This window comes from Scylla paramamosain, chromosome 41 (assembly GCF_035594125.1).
Source record: "Scylla paramamosain isolate STU-SP2022 chromosome 41, ASM3559412v1, whole genome shotgun sequence".
In the NCBI taxonomy this organism is placed as follows: domain Eukaryota; kingdom Metazoa; phylum Arthropoda; class Malacostraca; order Decapoda; family Portunidae; genus Scylla; species Scylla paramamosain.
This window is the reverse complement of record NC_087191.1, coordinates 12,886,967-12,904,466: the sequence shown is the minus strand read 5'-3', so window position 1 is coordinate 12,904,466 and position 17,500 is coordinate 12,886,967. Positions and strand designations below refer to the sequence as shown.

Sequence of the window (17,500 nt, the reverse complement as noted above, 5' to 3'; positions counted from 1 at the left end):
ATGAGAAACTAGAAAAGTGTAAGTAGCAGTTGTGAGTCTAACAGGCAGCAAGAAGGCTAGGCAGCAGACAAGACGATTTACAAGCCTTGATAACGTTAAACAGATAACTTAGCTGAACACAAAGCAGGAAATGCCACCAAAGCTAACACACCCAGCCAGGACAGTGAGCCGTGTGCCCGTGAACAAATAACAACAATAACAAGCTGACAACTGCAACCACGAGCAGCTGAACAAAACAATAAGCTGCAAAGTTAGTACAAAGCTTCACTAAGACATCACACGGGTGCTCTTTGAAGGAACCACAGCAAGGCAGCCCGAGTCACACAAGGCAGGGTTACCACTCCAGTTTTGTCTAGCACCACAGTGACAATGGGAGACAGGTGAAAAAGGCAGCCTCTCATGTCAGGATTATATGCAGGGATAACGAGGTCAGATAAGATAAGGAGGCAGTTAAGCGGTTGACTGAATAACTGAAGTACTGTTTCACTAAAGAATATAATAAACTGCCTTAACCCTTTCACTACAACATGCAACAATTCACACCATTAACAGTGCAACAAACTCATCACAAACACCAACAACAAGGGCAAATGCATTAAAAGATTAGACTCCCCAGTGCCTAGCCAGTAGAACATTAAGTGACAGCTGTAGGGGGGTGGGGAGGGATGAACCGTCCCACCTTGGTTTGGCACCGCAGAACCATGTCAAGGAACAGTGAAAGGCTTAATCCATCACACAATTCCTAAGTACTCAGTCAAAACAGGAATTGCATAAAAGTTCAGACTCTCAGGGTTTGGCAGGGTTAGGTGGCCTTGCTGCCGGCTCCCTCCCCCCCCTCACCCCATGCCCCAGTGAATTAGTTACAATAAGGTGAACTGGCTGAAGTCATCACACAATTCATAACTTTATCATGGCTGAACAGTATAAATTTTGGCAGGCAGGGGATTGAAATTGGCTTGTTAACTCGTTCCCTCTGACCTAATGGATGAAAAAAGATGATTATGACATGAATTTATCTAAGGTTATCACGCACTTTTCAAAACAACTCTTAACAAAACAGAACTACAAATTTTGACAAAGATTGAAATTGCCTCATAAACTCGTTCCCTCCTCCATAACAAGCAAAAACAGAGAATTATAACATGAATCAGCTAAGGTCACCCCCACAACTCAAAACAATAATACTAAAAAAACAAAAATATAAAAAATAACGTACATTTACTTAAGAACCCAAATTTCACCTGTCCCTGATTACCTGTCCCTGGTCACCTGTCCCTGATGAAGCCCTGGGATACCTGACAAGGCTACGAGGTTACAGGTACTCAGGTAACCAGGTGCCCTCCAAACACACAAACAAACATGAGCTTGACTAAACACACACACAAGCTTGGCTCTACATATACACACACAAACACACACATATACATACACTCAGAAAACTTGGTCTTCACTGCTGGCTTCTCCATTTTAGCTTGTCTGTGTGTCTGCCTGCTAGTTATTGTCTGTCAGCCGGCGTCCCTTCCCTCCTCTACCCTGTTCCTTCTGCTCGTATCTCCTCTTCCTCTTCTTCGGCCTTCTCTCTGTCCCTATACCAGTCTTCAGTTGCCATTTACTCTTGATCTGGTGTATTATCTAACCATCGCTATACACCAGAATGAAGGGAATTTATATTTCTTTCTTTCTGTTTATTAATTTTCCTTGCTGGTATCCTAAATGGCTCACTACAGCAAGTTGTTTAAGAATATTCTATCCTGCCTAGCGACTGTTTTTCCTGTGTATCAGTTTTCAGTTCCCAATTTCTCCTTAATTAGTATCTCATTCTATCGTTTCTATACACCAGAGTGAAGGGAATTTATTAATCTTTCTACCTATTTATTCCTTTCCCCTGCTAATATCCTAAATAATTCGCTACAGCAAGTTTTTTTTTTTTTTAAGATTTCTCGTCTTAGTAACGACTGTTTTCCCGCCTAATACCTTCGTCTCATTTTTTTTTTTTTTTATGTAGGAAGGACACTGGCCAAGGGCAACAAAAATCTAATAAAATAAAAAAAATGCCCACTGAAATGCCAGTCCCATAAAAGGGTCAAAGCAGTGGTCAAAAATTGATGAATAAGTGTCTTGAAACCTCCCTCTTGAAGGAATTCAAGTCATAGGAAGGTGAAAATACAGAAGCAGGCAGGGAGTTCCACAGTTTACCAGAGAAAGGGATGAATGATTGAGAATACTGATTAACTCTTGCGTTAGAGAGGTGGACAGAATAGGGATGAGAGAAAGAAGAAAGTCTTGTGCAGCGACGCCGCGGGAGGAGGGGAGGCATGCAGTTAACAAGATCAGAAGAGCAGTTAGCATGGAAACAGCGGTAGAAGACAGCTAGATATGCAACATTGCGGCGGTGAGAGAGAGAGGCTGAAGACAGTTAGAGGAGAAGAGTTGATGAGACGAAAAGCTTTTGATTCTACCCTGTCTAGAAGAGCAGTATGAGTGGAACCCCCCCAGACATGTGAAGCATACTCCATACATGGACGGATAAGGCCCTTGTACAGAGTTAGCAGCTGGGGGAGGGTGAGAAAAACTGACGGAGACGTCTCAGAACACCTAACTTCATAGAAGCTGTTTTAGCCTTGGATATATCAAAAGCTTTTGATAGAGTCTGGCACAAAGCTTTGATTTCCAAACTACCCTCCTACGGTTTCTATCCTTCTCTCTGTAACTTCATCTCAAGTTTCCTTTCTGACCGTTCTATTGCTGCTGTGGTAGACGGTCACGGTTCTTCTCCTAAATCTATTAACAGTGGTGTTCCTCAGGGTTCTGTCCTGTCACCCACTCTCTTCTTATTATTCATTAATGATCTTCTAAACCAAACTTCTTGTCCTATCCACTCCTACGCTGATGATACCACCCTGCACTTTTCCACGTCTTTTCATAGACGTCCAACCCTTCAGGAGGTAAACATGTCACGCAGGGAAGCCACAGAACGCCTGACTTCTTCCTAAAATTTCTGATTGGGGCAGAGCAAACTTGGTATTGTTCAATGCCTCAAAAACTCAATTCCTCCATCTATCAACTCGACACAACCTTCCAGACAACTATCCCCTCTTCTTCAATGACACTCAACTGTTCCCCTCTTCTACACTGAACATCCTCGGTCTGTCCTTTACTTATAATCTGAATTGGAAACTTCACATCTCATCTCTAGCTAAAACAGCTTCTATGAAGTTAGGTGTTCTGAGACGTCTCCGCCAGTTTTTCTCACCCCCCCCCCCCCCAGCTGCTAACTCTGTACAAGGGCCTTATCCGTCCATGTATGGAGTATGCTTCACATGTCTGGGGGGGTTCCACTCATACTGCTCTTCTAGACTGGGTGGAATCAAAAGGTTTTCGTCTCATCAACTCCTCTCCTCTAACTGACTGTCTTCAGCCTCTCTCTCTCACTGCCGCAATGTTGCATATCTAGCTGTCTTCTATCGCTATTTTCATGCTAACTGCTCTTCTGATCTTGCTAACTGCATGCCTCCCCTTTTTTCTGCGGCGTCGCTGCACAAGACTTTCTTCTTTCTCTCATCCCTATTCTGTCCACCTCTCTAACGCAAGAGTTAACCAGTATTCTCAATCATTCATTCCTTTCTCTGGTAAACTCTGGAACTCCCTGCCTGCTTCTGTATTTCCACCTTCCTATGACTTGAATTCCTTCAAGACACTACTTATTCATCAATTTTTGACCACGCTTTGACCCTTTTATGTGACTGGCATTTCAGTGGGCATAATTTTTTATTGGATTTTTGTTGCCCTTGGCCAGTGTCCTTCCTAGATAAAAAAATAAACAAATAAATAGATAAGATAAATAAATAAATAAAAAAAATGACGTAAAGCCGAAAGATCAAACAACAAAAGCCGAAATATAAAATATCGACATTACAGATATTCACAGATGCACATATTTTACAATTTACCATCAAATTAAACACGATAAAATAACAAAATACTCAAACATACGTATAAATAACAATTAACACTAAAAACAACCATTTGCAGCCTCTTTCCGATAGTTCACTTGGAGCCGAAATGACCGAAGCACCATAACAACAACAATTATCAGCTGTTTAAAGGCAAGGATTATGGCAACGTGACCTCTTCTCGAAAAACCCTCCTAATTTGACTCATTTAAAGGCTCAGAGGGGGAGATGTGAGTTAAACGAGCTAGTTAATGGTAGTAGTTATTGAATAGCAAGCTCTGATGGTAGAAGATATTAAGGGAAAGTAGATATTGCAAGAGAAATGAGTTTTTGATATACGACCCATTTTTAACAGACAATGACAACAACTGCCTTCACACTGCCACCCCCAAGAAGGAAAGCAAGGGTTAAACAGGTACCCGGCGCGCCCCTGCCCTTGCCATCAGCCTTGCCACACGCCCCCTGCACCCACTACGAGGCCACCTACTGCCAAGGGAGCATCACGATTCGGGACCCCAGCCAGGCAGAGGCGCTGTGGCAAAATGTGAGTTGTGGTGATGATGGTGATGGTGATATTGTGGTGTTTGGTGTTTATTGTAAAGATTGGTGTTAATATCTCTCTCTCTCTCTCTCTCTCTCTCTCTCTCTCTCTCTCTCTCTCTCTCTCTCTCTCAACCACTAACCAATAAATCTTTCCCTACAGGGTTGTTTTGGACACGGAGCAGTGATGGGTGGAAGAGGAGGACCAAAAGGGCAGAAGAAGTGGAGGCTGGTGGAGGCAGAGGGGTTGAAGAGCCCTAAGTGGTTCAAGGAGACTAGGACAGAGCAGAGAGGAGTGGAGGGAGGTGTGGAGAGAGAGGTGGAAGAGAATGAGATGGAGGTGGATTTGAGTGAAGAGAAAGAGAAGGAGGTGGAGGAGGAGGAGGAGGAGGATATGAAAGAGGAGAAGAGAAAGGGATTAGAAATTATGGAAGTGAAGGAAAATGTAGATAAAGAAGAGAAAAATGAAGAAACAGAGGAAGTAAAAGTGAAAGAAGATAAGGAAGAAGATGAGGAGGAGGAGGAGAAGAAAGAAGAAGAGAATGAAATGGAGGAGGAGGAGAAAGGAGAAGAGAATGAAATGGAAGAAGAAACACAAGATATGGAAACAAAAGCGAGCGTAGACACAGAAAAAGACGACAGATTAACACCAAACAAAGAGGAGGAGGAGAAAGAAAAGGACGATGAAACAGAAAAAACACACAAAGATAAAACAAAGACACCAAACACAGGAGAACACGAGAGATTGCCGACAGACCAAGAAAAGAAGAAAGAAGACAAAGAAAACACACCGGAACCCAAAGAGGAACTAGGAGAGAGCGAAGAGGAGGAAACAAATAGCGACCCTGAACTTACAGAGCCATGGAAAACAATATTGGTACTATCTCCTGACCAAAAAGGCTACAGAGGCAAACATAATAGAGACACCTGCCTCTCACTACTCCCAGAAGAGGCCCTGTTCCTCTCCTATGCCCTCGGATGCCTCGTTCTCACTCACGAAGAGGTGGATGAGAGTTGTAAGGGCCGGAAGAGAGCGCTGGACGAACCGACCTCCCATGAAATGACTATCGATGAAATGTGGAGGGTTTTCAGTCAACAAGATGCAAGTTTCCCAGTGAAATATGCAGTTTATCACCACTACCGCACGCTGGGGTGGGTGGTGAAGGCTGGTTTGAAGTATGGGGTGGACTATGGTGAGTGCTGTGTGACCGAGGCGTGTGTGAAGGGGGAAGAGAAGTGGCTTAAAGCTTCTTCTTTTTTTTTTTTTTTTTTTTTTGTATAATAATAGTTTTTGTTTTGCTGTCATTGCTACTGTAAACACACATACATACACACACACATATATAAGACTACCACCATCACTAACCATACATTCCCTGACCTAACAATATTTAAAACCATCACCACCACACTCATCACTCTTCCTCTCTCTCTCTCTCTCTCTCTCTCTCTCTCTCTCTCCCCAGTGCTGTATCCAGTGGGGCCAGCTTTCTACCATTCCCAGTATGCAGTGAGGGTGTACAGTGTGTGGGCTGACACTCTCACTCTCGACACTACTGTACCAGGCCACACCTCCTCCTGGACCACCACCGCCACCACCGAACGCCTTGCCAACCATGTCAATAAGGTGTGTGTGTGTGTTTGAATTCTTATCTGTCATATAGTTCATTTTATTTTCATATGTGTACAATTCTCTCTCTCTCTCTCTTGTATCCCATTTCAGACTAATCTTTTCACAACCTAACCTAACATCACTACCTTTACCCCTGCCTTCTCTCCCCACAACCTCACCTCACCCGACACTAACCCTCACCTCCTCCCCACAGACACCCATAATATGCTTCGTGGTGCGTCCCAGGGCCCTCACACAGTCTCGCTTGGGCTTGATTGACTGCCTGAAGGAACTGAAGGTGCAGGAAATGATGCTGACAAGGTGGAGCCCGGCTAATGGCATTGTATGAGGTGGTGGTGGTGGTGGTGATGGTTTGTCTCTCTCTCTCTCTCTCTCTCTACTCCTTCACATCATCATATCTCTCTCTCTCTCTCCCTGTCTCTCACTTCCCCTTCTTCTTCTCCTCCTCTTTCAAATCATTATCATCTCTCTCTCCTCCTCCTCCTCCTCCTCCTCCTCCTCCTCCTCCTCCTCCTTGTCCTGCATTCACATCAGTCATCAGTTATCATGAGAATCACATCAGATTTATATTATGTAAGCATTAATGTATAAAAAAAAGCTTGTTTATCTAAAGTCCTTCCTTCCTTTTGTTTTGTTAACCTCCTTCTAGAATGTTTATGTTGAAGATGGTGAATAAACTGAATAAATAAAGTATATTAAGTCTGTCCTTGAATAATGCTGGAAGAAAATAGAATCTGGGGTTAAATGCCGTAGAGAAAAATACAGAGTTAGCTGGAAATGCAGGGAGATATTGGGGAGAGTGGAATATCTGAGCATCGTAGGAAAAAAAATGCAAAATAACTGGGGGAATAAAAAAAAAAATGGGAAATCGTAGTAAAAGAAAATTGAATACTAGGAAAATCTTTAAAAAATACGGAAAATACTGGAAAAATATATATAAAAAAATGTGGAAAATGCTTGAAAAATTATAAAAAAAAATATATGAAAATGCTAGAAAAAAAAATTTAAAATTTGAATCAAAGGAAAACTGCAAAAAAGAAAAAAAAATAAATAAATAAATAAACAAATAAAATACAGTAACTTGAAAAAAAAACTGGAAAATAATGAAAAAAAGCAATCACATGGTGAAATTTTTTGAAGTTGGGGGGAGAAGGGAGGAGGGAGTGGGAACAGTATGGGGGGAGGGAGACTCATCAACACACTGTTCAATGTTTATTATCCTGTCATCCTATTAACAGTCTCTAAGTAGTAGTAGTAGTAGTAGTAGCAATAGTAGTAGTAGTAGTAGTAGTAGTAGTAGTAGTACTTATCGATAATTAAAAAGTATATCTTGGGAAAATAAAGATAGATGTACATACATACATACATACATACATGCGTACATACATACATACATGCGCAGTAATACAAAGTTGGAGTCTCGCACGCACGCACACACACACACACACACACGGAAAAAATAAACAAATAAAAAACAAAGAATAAATAAGCAAAAAAAAACATCAACACACAAACACACACACATACACACAAAAAAAATAAATAAACAAATAAAAACAAAACAAATTAACACACACACACACACACACACACACACACACACACACAGACACCGACCATTATCAAACCCACGTCAAAATCCTCCTCAATTTTCTATTTATTTACTAACTCCACATGTCTAACCTTACACCACCTACCCATCTCTCTCTCTCTCTCTCTCTCTCTCTCTCTCTCTCTCTCTTGGTCCTGACAGCTTCCTTCAATGGGTGGGAGAGGAAGGGGGGACAGGGGAGGTATCTGTCTTCCTCCTCCTCCTCCTCCTCTTTTCTATCTAAAGCCGTTTCTCTCCGTCTCTTTCATTCCTCCCATTGATTTGATGTTCAGTAGGGAGGAGAGGATAAGAATGTGTGTGTGTGTGTGTGTGTGTGTGTGTGTGTGTGTGTGTGTGTGTGTGTGAAGAAAGGAGGGAAGAAAACTAAACTATGAATGAACATGACACAGAAAATGATGAGAGAGAAAGCACGGAAGGATCAAAAGAGAATCTGAGAAAACAATTAAGAAGAAGAAAAAGAAAAGAAGAGAAAAGGAGAGAAAAGGAAGGAAGGAAAAGAAAACAATAATAAATGTAAGAATCAATGACACAGAAAAGTACAAGAAATAAACAGAGAGAGAGAGAGAGAGAGAGAGAGAGAGAGAGAGAGAGAGAGAGAGAGAGAGAGAGAGAGAGAGAGAGAGAGAGAGAGAGAGAGAGAGAGAGAGAGAGAGAGAGAGAGAGAGAGAGAGAAACAGTAAAAAATCAAATAAAAAAAAATAATAATAATAATCTGTTTTCTTTCTACCATTTCATGACTAACACAATCCACACCACACACATCCACATCACTAATCCACACACACATCCACATCACCATCCACATCACCACCACCATCACCATCCACACATAAATAGAACAGGTCTCGGAAAGTAAACAAACGTGAAACGAGGAATTTTTGTACCAACTGTCTCAATGTGTGTGTGTGTGTGTGTGTGTGGAGGAGTGTGGTGGATGTAGCTAAACTGAAACACTATACAAAACACACACACACACACACACACACACAAATCATTGCAACCTTACCTCAGACACAAACGCACAAACAAACACACAGAAAGACAGAAAACGGAAAAAAACGATCTTAAAAAAAAAAAAAACACAAACAAACAAACACACACACATGACCCTAAGGGAAGGCATTGACAGCCCTGCCCTGCCTTGCCCTGCCCTGACCTGACCTTTGACCTCCCTGACTTACAAACAGACACCACAACTTGACCTGATAAAACAAAGCTGAAATTACCTGATGAGACAAACTTCCTGCCTCAATTCCTTGCACCTCCGAGAACACGAGCAACTGTACGCGTGTATGTGTGTGTGCGTGAGTGTGTGACAGTGTGTGCGTGTGAGTGTCTGTCTGTTAGTCTTGAGATCTGAGGTGTAAAGTGGTAATCTTATTCCCCGCTTTGAATAGCAGCGTGGAGATGTCGAAAGTCCGCATGTCTGTCTCCACCGCAAAGTATTGGCTGCACAGGTTCTCCAGCTGTGGTAGGAGGCGGCGCAGCGGCTCGGAGACGTCTCCCACACACCACGCGATGCTGGCATGGTACGAGCCGTCCTAGGAGAGAGAGAAAGAGAGAGAGAGGGAGGGAGAGAGGAAGAGTTAGAGGAGCATAGTGGGAAAGTTTATGATTTTTTTAAGGTACTTTTTGTGTTAGAGCAAGAAGGCTGAAAACTGAGATAATGTGGGTTTTGTCAGGTGCGTCAGAGAGAGAGAGAGAGAGAGAGAGAGAGAGAGAGAGAGAGAGAGAGAGAGAGAGAGAGAGAGAGAGAGAGAGAGAGAGAGAGAGAGAGAGAGAGAGAGAGAGAGAGAGAGATAATGCGAGGTTTTGTATGGTATCTTTTGTGCATCTGATGGTGAAAGACACAAAGAGGAAGATAAAGTTTCATCCTATCTTTCTTCACCCCCTCCCATCAACCCAGCCTCTCTCTGACCCTTGTGAACTCTGAATAAACCTCCCTGCCCTTTCTAGCATCCCTTCCTCACCCTTCCAGCCTCCTCCCTCACCTCCACCCCCTCCTACACCCATATAAACAGCTTACTCACCCCATCAACCTTAAATGACCTGACCAAATCCTTCTCTGACCTAACCAACTGTCCCTGACCCCAACCTAACCCTCTTATCACCCCCTACAAGTCCTGGAAACCCTCCTTGACCTAACGAACCCCTTCCTGACCTAACCAACCTCACCCTTTTTTTTTTTTTTTATGTAGGAAGGACACAGGCCAAGGACAACAAAAATCTAATAAAAAAAAATGCCCACTGAAATGGCAGTCCCATAAAAGGGTCAAAGCAGCGGTCAAAAATTGATGAATAAGTGTCTTGAAACCTCCCTCTTGAAGGAATTCAAAAGTCATAGGAAGGTGGAAATACAGAAGCAGGCAGGGAGTTCCAGAGTTTACCAGAGAAAGGGATGAATGATTGAGAATACTGGTTAACTCTTGCGTTAGAGAGGTGGACAGAATAGGGGTGAGAGAAAGAAGAAAGTCTTGTGCAGCGAGGCCGCGGAAGGAAGGGAGGCATGCAGTTAGCAAGATCAGAAGAGCAGTTAGCATGAAAATAGCGATAGAAGACAGCTAGATATGCAACACTGCGGCGGTGAGAGAGAGGCTGAAGACAGTCAGTTAGAGGAGAGGAGTTGACCTCCCATCACCCCCCGAGCACCTCATACCTTATAAAATGGAGGAAGTCTGTACTCGGCAAAACACTTGTCGGCATCTCCCACCAACTCATCCAGTTCGGAACGTCCCTGACACACCCGCAGACCCAGGAATGTGCGGGTGTGTTCCTCGTTCACGTACACACTCAGCCCGTGAAGCCACAAAGAAAACCTGCAGGTGTGTTAGCGTAGGTTTGGGTTTTGTTGGTGTGTTTGTTTGTTTGTTTGTTTGTTTTAGGGTTTATGGGTGATATTGCAAGTTTGTGTGTGTGTGTGTGTGTGTGTGTGTGTGTGTGTGTGTGTGTGTGTGTGTGTGTGTGTGTGTGTGTGTGTGTGTGTGTGTGTGTGTGTGTGTGTGTGTGTGTGTAATGGTGGTGGTTATGGTAATACTAATAACTGTGATGATAATAATTATATAAACAAGAACAATAATAATAATAATAATAATCACAAAAAAATAACAAAAATAACAATAACAATAACAATAATACCAAGAACAACAATAACAACAGTAACAACAATAATAATAATAATAACAAAAATGAAAAAAACAAGAACAAAAACAACAAAAACAACACCAACACACACACACACACACACACCAGCCTACCTTGCTTTATGGGCCACAGTCCTGCGCAGGTCCTCAGTGAGCGGGTGTATCCAGTGGAGGTGCAGGACGAGGGTGCGGGAGAGGGAGACGTGCAGGTCGGTGGAGGGGGTGAGAGACAGGCTGTGTTGGCGGCAGGTCGACAACAATGAACTCACCAGCGAAGAGAAGCTTGGTCCATAGATACCAAGGTGTACTGAGAGAGAGAGAGAGAGAGAGAGAGAGAGAGAGAGAGAGAGAGAGAGAGAGAGAGAGAGAGAGAGAGAGAGAGAGAGTAGTTTCCCATTAATAGTGTAGTTTTATCAATGTAATAATGCAAATATTTAAAAAAAAACCCAATAACTTCCTTCTCCTCCTCCTCCTCCTCCTCCTCCAGCAGCACTCACAGGGAATATACAAGATGGACGCCCAATTCCCTCGCTCGTGTGGGAAGCTCCTGAGCCGTCCCTGGTGCTGCTGTGGGTCCTCTGTGTGCTGTGCCCCCTCCCGCCCCGCCAGCAGCTCAGCCGGCAGCGGGATGCTCCTGTAGGGGAGTGTATGGTTGGTGGTGGTGGATGAGGTCAGGGTGAGGTCAGAATGAGGTCAGAATGAGGTCAGGGACTTCAGGGTTATCTTATAATAGTTGGTCTGGCTAACATACTTAACCTAACCTAACCTAACGTAACCTAATTTAACCTATCCTAACCTAACTTAATGTAATGTAACCTAACCTAACGTAACCTAATCTAATCTAATCTATACTAACCTAACCTAATGTAACCTAACCAAATCTAATCTAACGTAACCTAACCTAACCTAACGTAACCTAACCTAACCTAACCTTCACACACTAGCCTACAAAACAAAGTAGCGTGACTCTTCTTAGTTATCACGGGGAGAGAGACCCCCCCACCACCACCACCACCACCACCACCAGGCAAAGTGACAGGTGGGGTGGTCACTGCTACCCCCCCTCCTCTCCCCCGCCCATCTCACCTGTGGGGGGGCTGCGGGCGCGGGGCAGCCACGGCGCCACGTTCCTGCCCACACATGCCCTGGGGAGCTGCCTGAGGAGGGGACGAGGAGGAGGAAGAGGAGGAGGAGGAGGAGGAGGAAGAAGAGGAGGAGGAGAAAGGACTGTCCACCACCATGTCTTCTTCCTCCTCTCCTCGCCGCCTCTTCTTCTTCTTCCTCTCATGTGGACTGGTAAATTCATGCTTCCTCTTCCTGTCGTCCTCGCTAGTGTAGCCGGAGTCCCCGTCGCTGTCCGAGCTGTAGTGTTGAAGCAGACACAGTGCCCCCCGAGCCCCCCGCATCGCCGCCATTGCCTCACAGTAAACAAACCAGCATTCAAGATTAACTAAACTTTTCATCTTTTTCCATCATCATTTATCTACTTACTTTTTTTTGTTAGAATTAACTTTAAGTATTTTTCGTGTATTTATTCACTGTTTTTTTTTTTCTTGCTATTCTTATTATAGACTCAATTTATTTTATTTTTTTTTCGTAGTATTACATGTCCCATTTTTTTCATTTACTTGTATATTATTCCTTTCAATTTTTTTTTTATTTTTCCTTATTTATTCACTAGTCTTCTTGTTTTGTTACTTACTACTAAACAAAGTCGCGTTCATGCAAGACTCATTTTTTTTATCGTCTTATTTATCAATCATTATCTTTAATTTAAGCACAATACGTTTTCATTAATTTGCATTCTTTTTTTTTTCTTATTTTACGTCTGCTTCGTTATCAAATATAAAATTTTCTTCATAAAGTGGAAAATCTAATCAATTTTCAACTATGACAAACTTTCAATCAATTAGGAAACGAAAAACAATTACACTAGATAGATCCACCTCTTCTTCTTCCTCCTCCTCCTCCTCCTCCTCCACACACACGCACAAAGAAATAATAAAAAAATAAATAAATAAAAAAAAAACACGTAAATTATAAGCACATGGTAAAATTGTCGAAGAAAAAGAGAGGGGAGAGAAACGAGAGGCGGAGAACATGATCTGGTAAACTTTGACATGAACGAAGAGGAGAATAAAGGTTGATGTAAAGTGATATTGAGGATTATTCCAGCACAGGTTTTTGCTGCGATGGCTGGTATTGTGTGAAGAGGAGGAGGAAGAGGAGGAAGAGGTGCAGGAGGAGGAGGAGAGAGGGATAAAATGAGGTAATCTTTTAAAAATTATATTAGTTTGATTGATGTTACTACTACTACTACTACTACTACAACCACTTCTCCTCTTCTTCCTCCTCCTCCTCCTCCTCCTCCTCCTCCTTCTCCACTTCTTCGTGTTCATCGTCATCCTCCCTTCAATTTCTTCCTCCATCTCATCTCCCTCTGGCGCCCTCTCCCCGCCGTGGAATGCTGGGGAAGAGGAGGTACAAGAAGCGAGGCAGCGAGTGGGTACCAAGATATAACAATGACATAATCTGACCTTACCTGACCCGAGCTAACCTGACCCATTACAACACAAGGGCGCGTTAAGAGACTCTGCCACGCCCATTACCCACAAACGCCCCACGATATATGATGCTCTGCGCCATGACAAGACTCTGCGTGTGTGTGCGTGTGTGTGCGCGCGTGTTAGCCCAAGTCTTTAATATAGCTAGTCTTAACACAGTGGCGCTGGATAAGGACGAGAACAGCAGAAAATTTAAATAAAGGTGATTGCCACGGAATATATGGATACAGGGACCCTAGGCTAGCCGTCAGATTGTGCTTAAGATAATGAACTAGACTTAACGCAACGGGGAGCTATCGTAGGGCACCCTGGCCGGAGAAAGGAAGAGAGCCAGCTGTGGTTTGTATGTTTGTTAATGAGAAGGCTAAGTGTGTGGTTAGAATACGTGGAGATTAACCATATGACTTTCTTTTTTGTTTTCGTATACCTCCTCCTCCTCCTCCTCCTCCTCCTCCTAGACTCTGGGACGCCGTTAAACACACACACACACACACACAATGCTGTCTTTGTTTGTCGCCATCTCTCTCTCTCTCTCTTCCATCTTATCAACCCAGTGTCCTCCTCCTCCTCCTCCTCCTCCTCCTCCTTCCTCACCACTCCCTTCTCATTCTTCTTCCTCATTACTATCCTCTCTTCTTTCTCCTCCTCCTCCTCCTCCTTCTCCTCCTCTTTCTTCTTCACTAGCATATCCTCTTCCTCCTCTTCCTTCTCCTCCTCTTTCTTGACACCCACCTCCTCCTTTCTTCCTAATCTAGTCCTAATCAATCTCCTCCTCCTCCTCCTCCTCCTCCCCGCCACACACACACACACACACACACACACACACACACACACCTTCATCTGGAGTTCTTCTTCTTCTTCTTCTTCTTATTATTATTATTATTATTATTATTGTTATTTATCTATTTATTTATTTATTTGTTTCCCTTAAAGAGGAAGGAAATGAAAGACCTACATTAGTATTGTCTTATAATAATATTGTTTTTTTCATATAATACGTATAACAGACAGGACAATAATAATAATGATAATAATAATAATAATAATAATAATAATAATAATAATAATAATAATAATAATAATAGTAATAATAATCTTACGAATTACAAACCTATATTTAATTTTGACGTTTTAAGGTAAGAAAAAAAAGAAGACGAAAAAATAACAGCACAAACAACAACAACAACAACAATAACAACAACAACAACAACAACCAAAATCTAATTAATAAGTCTTGCAAAAAAAAAAAATGGAAATCTGGCAACTCAAACAAAACAAAAAAAAAACAGTACAGCAAAACAAACAAATTAGCTACAAAATGAACCTAAACGAAGAACAATTGGGTAGTTACAAAGTGAAGGGTTGTTATAGTACATATCGTTAGGTCAGGTCAGGTCAGGTTAGGTATGGTAAGGTCAGGTTAGGTCAAGTTAGGTTAGGTATGGTAAGGTCAGGTTAGGTATGGTTAGGTTACATAAGGGTTAGGTTAGGTCAGGTTAGGTTAGGTCAGGTCAGGTCAGGTCAGGTTAGAGGTTACATAAGTGGTGGGTTTATACATAACAGACAAGCTAATATACTGGGTGTGTTCTACTTGTGTTCTGGGTAAACATACATACATACATACATACACACATACATACACACGTACATACATACATACATAATATTTACTGCGTGTATGTGTATCTTTGTGTTGTGGCTATACATACACACACACACACACACACACACACACACACACACACACACACACACACACACACACACACACATACATGGAAAAAGACATCACACACACACACACACACACACACACACACACACACACGTTAGGTAGGTTTATTTAGGTAAGATTAGGATAGTCTCTCTCTCTCTCTCTCTCTCTCTCTCTCTCTCTCTCTCTCTCTCTCTCGTACCCAGAACACCACCACCACCACCACCACCACCACCACAACAACAGTAATAGCAGCAATACACAGCTGTACATCACATCGTATTCTCTACAGTATGGAAGACTTTCGTTATATAAGTGTGTCGCCATGCATGGAACAGTACTTAACATTAGTTGTCTTAAAAATAGTATGCATATCTTGATTTCTCTTGCTCCCTTCTCTTGTGTGTGTGTGTGAGTGCGCGTGTGTGTGTTGTGTGTGTGTGTGTGTGTGTGTGTTTTCTTCAATCTAATACTTTCTTTATCGTTTTCTTTGTTTTTTTTTTGTTTTTTTTTCGTTGTATAATTTTTCTAATGCATTTTATCCTCTCTCTCTCTCACTCTGTCTATCGTATGTCTGTTTGTTTGTCTGTTTGTTTGTTTGTTTGCCTGCTTGCTCCCGATACACCTTCCCTTCTTCCGTGTCTATTCCAGGTATCTTCTTTACCAGTCTGTCTGTCTGTCTGTTTGTTTACATTCTCCTAAACACTCCTTACCTTCCTGTTCATTTATTTCATCTATCATTACCTTCATCTCTATCTATCTATCTATCCTCCTCCTCCTCTTCTTCTTCCTCCTATGCTGTCTAATGCCTCCCTCCCTCCCTCCCTCTCTCTATCTCTCTCTCTCCCTTATGCAATCTACCCTCTCTACTCCCCCCCCCTCACCTCTCACAGCATCATTATATCACCATTACAGTAACACAATGGAAGTCCTAATGAGGCCACAGCTGTCTGGGAGTGTGACCTGATGTGTGACCTACGTGGCGCTGGCAGGGGTCACATCACGAGATCACATTACGGTAACTTTTTTAGCATAAACTTGATAAATTAGTCAAAATGTGACAAAAAAGTGACCTCTTAGTGAGTTAGAGCATCACCAGGTCACATCAGGTCACATCAAGGTCACATTTTCACATAAACTTGATAAACTAGTCAAAATATAGCATAAATGACCTCTTATTAAACGAAGTCACATTACGAGGTCACATCAAGGTCACATCAAGGTCACATTTCCACATAAACTTGATAAAAGAGGCTTGATATTGTGTCAAAAGTGTAAAAAAAAGGTCTTCTCTGAGTGACCTCGTGCTAGGGAACATAAACAGGTCACATTTAGGTCACATCGAGGTCACACTTTCGCGTAATCTTGATAAATTGGTCATAATGTGCCAAAAAAAACGACATATTATTGAACCACAGACAGGAAACATCATCACTACGCCAAGGTCACATCGGGTCACATCGGGTCACATCGAGGTCACATCTTAACATACTCTTGGTAAGTAAAGCATCACATTGTGTCAAAATATAAAATGAAGGCTTCTCAAGTGACCCAGAGCAAGGGAACATCATCATCATTACTCAGGTCACATCAGGTCACATGAGGTCACATTTTTAGATAAGCTTGACAAAATGAGGTACCAAAATGTGTCAAAAATCTAAAAAAAAAAAAAACTCGGTGACCTAATGCCAGGGAATATGACCTACATACCTCAGGTCACATCAGGTCACATCGAGGTCACATATTCACATAGGCAGTAAGAACTAATCAAATTATGAGCTTAAAATTAAAAACACAGTGACCTCGCGCCAAAAACAAGTCGAGTATATCTTAGGTCACATCAGGGAGGTCACATTGAGGTCACATTCCCTGATCCTTACAAGTAATTCAAGAGAGGGTGTGATGTGACCTTATGTTGACTTATGCACTAAATAATCGATGTATGTAAGGGAGAAGGATATGAAGAGCCTCCTCCTCCTCCTCCTCCTCCTCCTCGTCTTCTTCCTCCTCCTCCTCTTAGTACAGCAGAGGGAAGGAAGGAAGGAAGGAAGGAAGGAAGGAAGGAAGGAAGGAAAAACTGAGAAATTATATATTTTTTTCTTTTCTGAGTATTTGTTCTCTCTCTCTCTCTCTCTCTCTCTCTCTCTCTCTCTCTCTCTCTCTCTCTCTCTCTCTCTCTCAATACTGGAATCCTCTTAATTCCTTCCTAACCCTAATCCAAATCCCTCTTAACCTGTTCCAATCCTTTCAAAACACTACTCGGTCTTGCCCAAACCTTTATAAACTCGACCCAACCCTTTACAAACTCACGCAATACCACTAACACCTTTCTGATTCCTTATAA

General features: G+C 42.4%; 4 protein-coding genes across 4 annotated transcripts in view; 1 reads left to right on the top strand and 3 right to left on the bottom strand.

Annotated features, from left to right (window-relative positions):
• The window catches only part of LOC135092814 (mortality factor 4-like protein 1), a 7,635-nt gene extending 6,045 nt beyond the window's left edge, over positions 1-1,590 (bottom strand). The window contains 1 exon segment of the mRNA XM_063991508.1: positions 1,430-1,590. Coding sequence (XP_063847578.1) covers positions 1,430-1,466 — 37 coding nt within the window. The 5' untranslated portion in view covers positions 1,467-1,590.
• Positions 1,591-4,026: 2,436 nt separating this feature from the next.
• Positions 4,027-6,819, top strand: LOC135092813 (tRNA-splicing endonuclease subunit Sen2-like). Its single transcript, XM_063991507.1, has 5 exons — positions 4,027-4,183; positions 4,309-4,497; positions 4,657-5,686; positions 5,960-6,120; positions 6,320-6,819. Exons 2-5 carry the CDS (start codon positions 4,312-4,314, stop codon positions 6,452-6,454), a joined length of 1,512 nt encoding a protein of 503 aa, XP_063847577.1. The 5' UTR covers positions 4,027-4,183; positions 4,309-4,311; the 3' UTR covers positions 6,455-6,819.
• A 1,934-nt stretch (positions 6,820-8,753) lies between these two features.
• Positions 8,754-12,320, bottom strand: LOC135092812 (U6 snRNA phosphodiesterase 1-like). Its single transcript, XM_063991506.1, has 5 exons — positions 11,965-12,320; positions 11,376-11,512; positions 10,993-11,185; positions 10,395-10,554; positions 8,754-9,279 (listed from the first exon to the last, which is right to left on the bottom strand). Exons 1-5 carry the CDS (start codon positions 12,291-12,293, stop codon positions 9,082-9,084), a joined length of 1,017 nt encoding a protein of 338 aa, XP_063847576.1. The 5' UTR covers positions 12,294-12,320; the 3' UTR covers positions 8,754-9,081.
• Positions 12,321-17,267: 4,947 nt separating this feature from the next.
• LOC135092809 (heme transporter FLVCR1-like) overlaps positions 17,268-17,500 on the bottom strand; it is a 23,053-nt gene continuing 22,820 nt past the window's right edge. Inside the window, 1 exon segment of the mRNA XM_063991502.1 lies at positions 17,268-17,500. This exon segment is cut by the window's right edge and continues 673 nt beyond it. The gene's annotated coding sequence lies outside the window, so the exon portion shown is untranslated.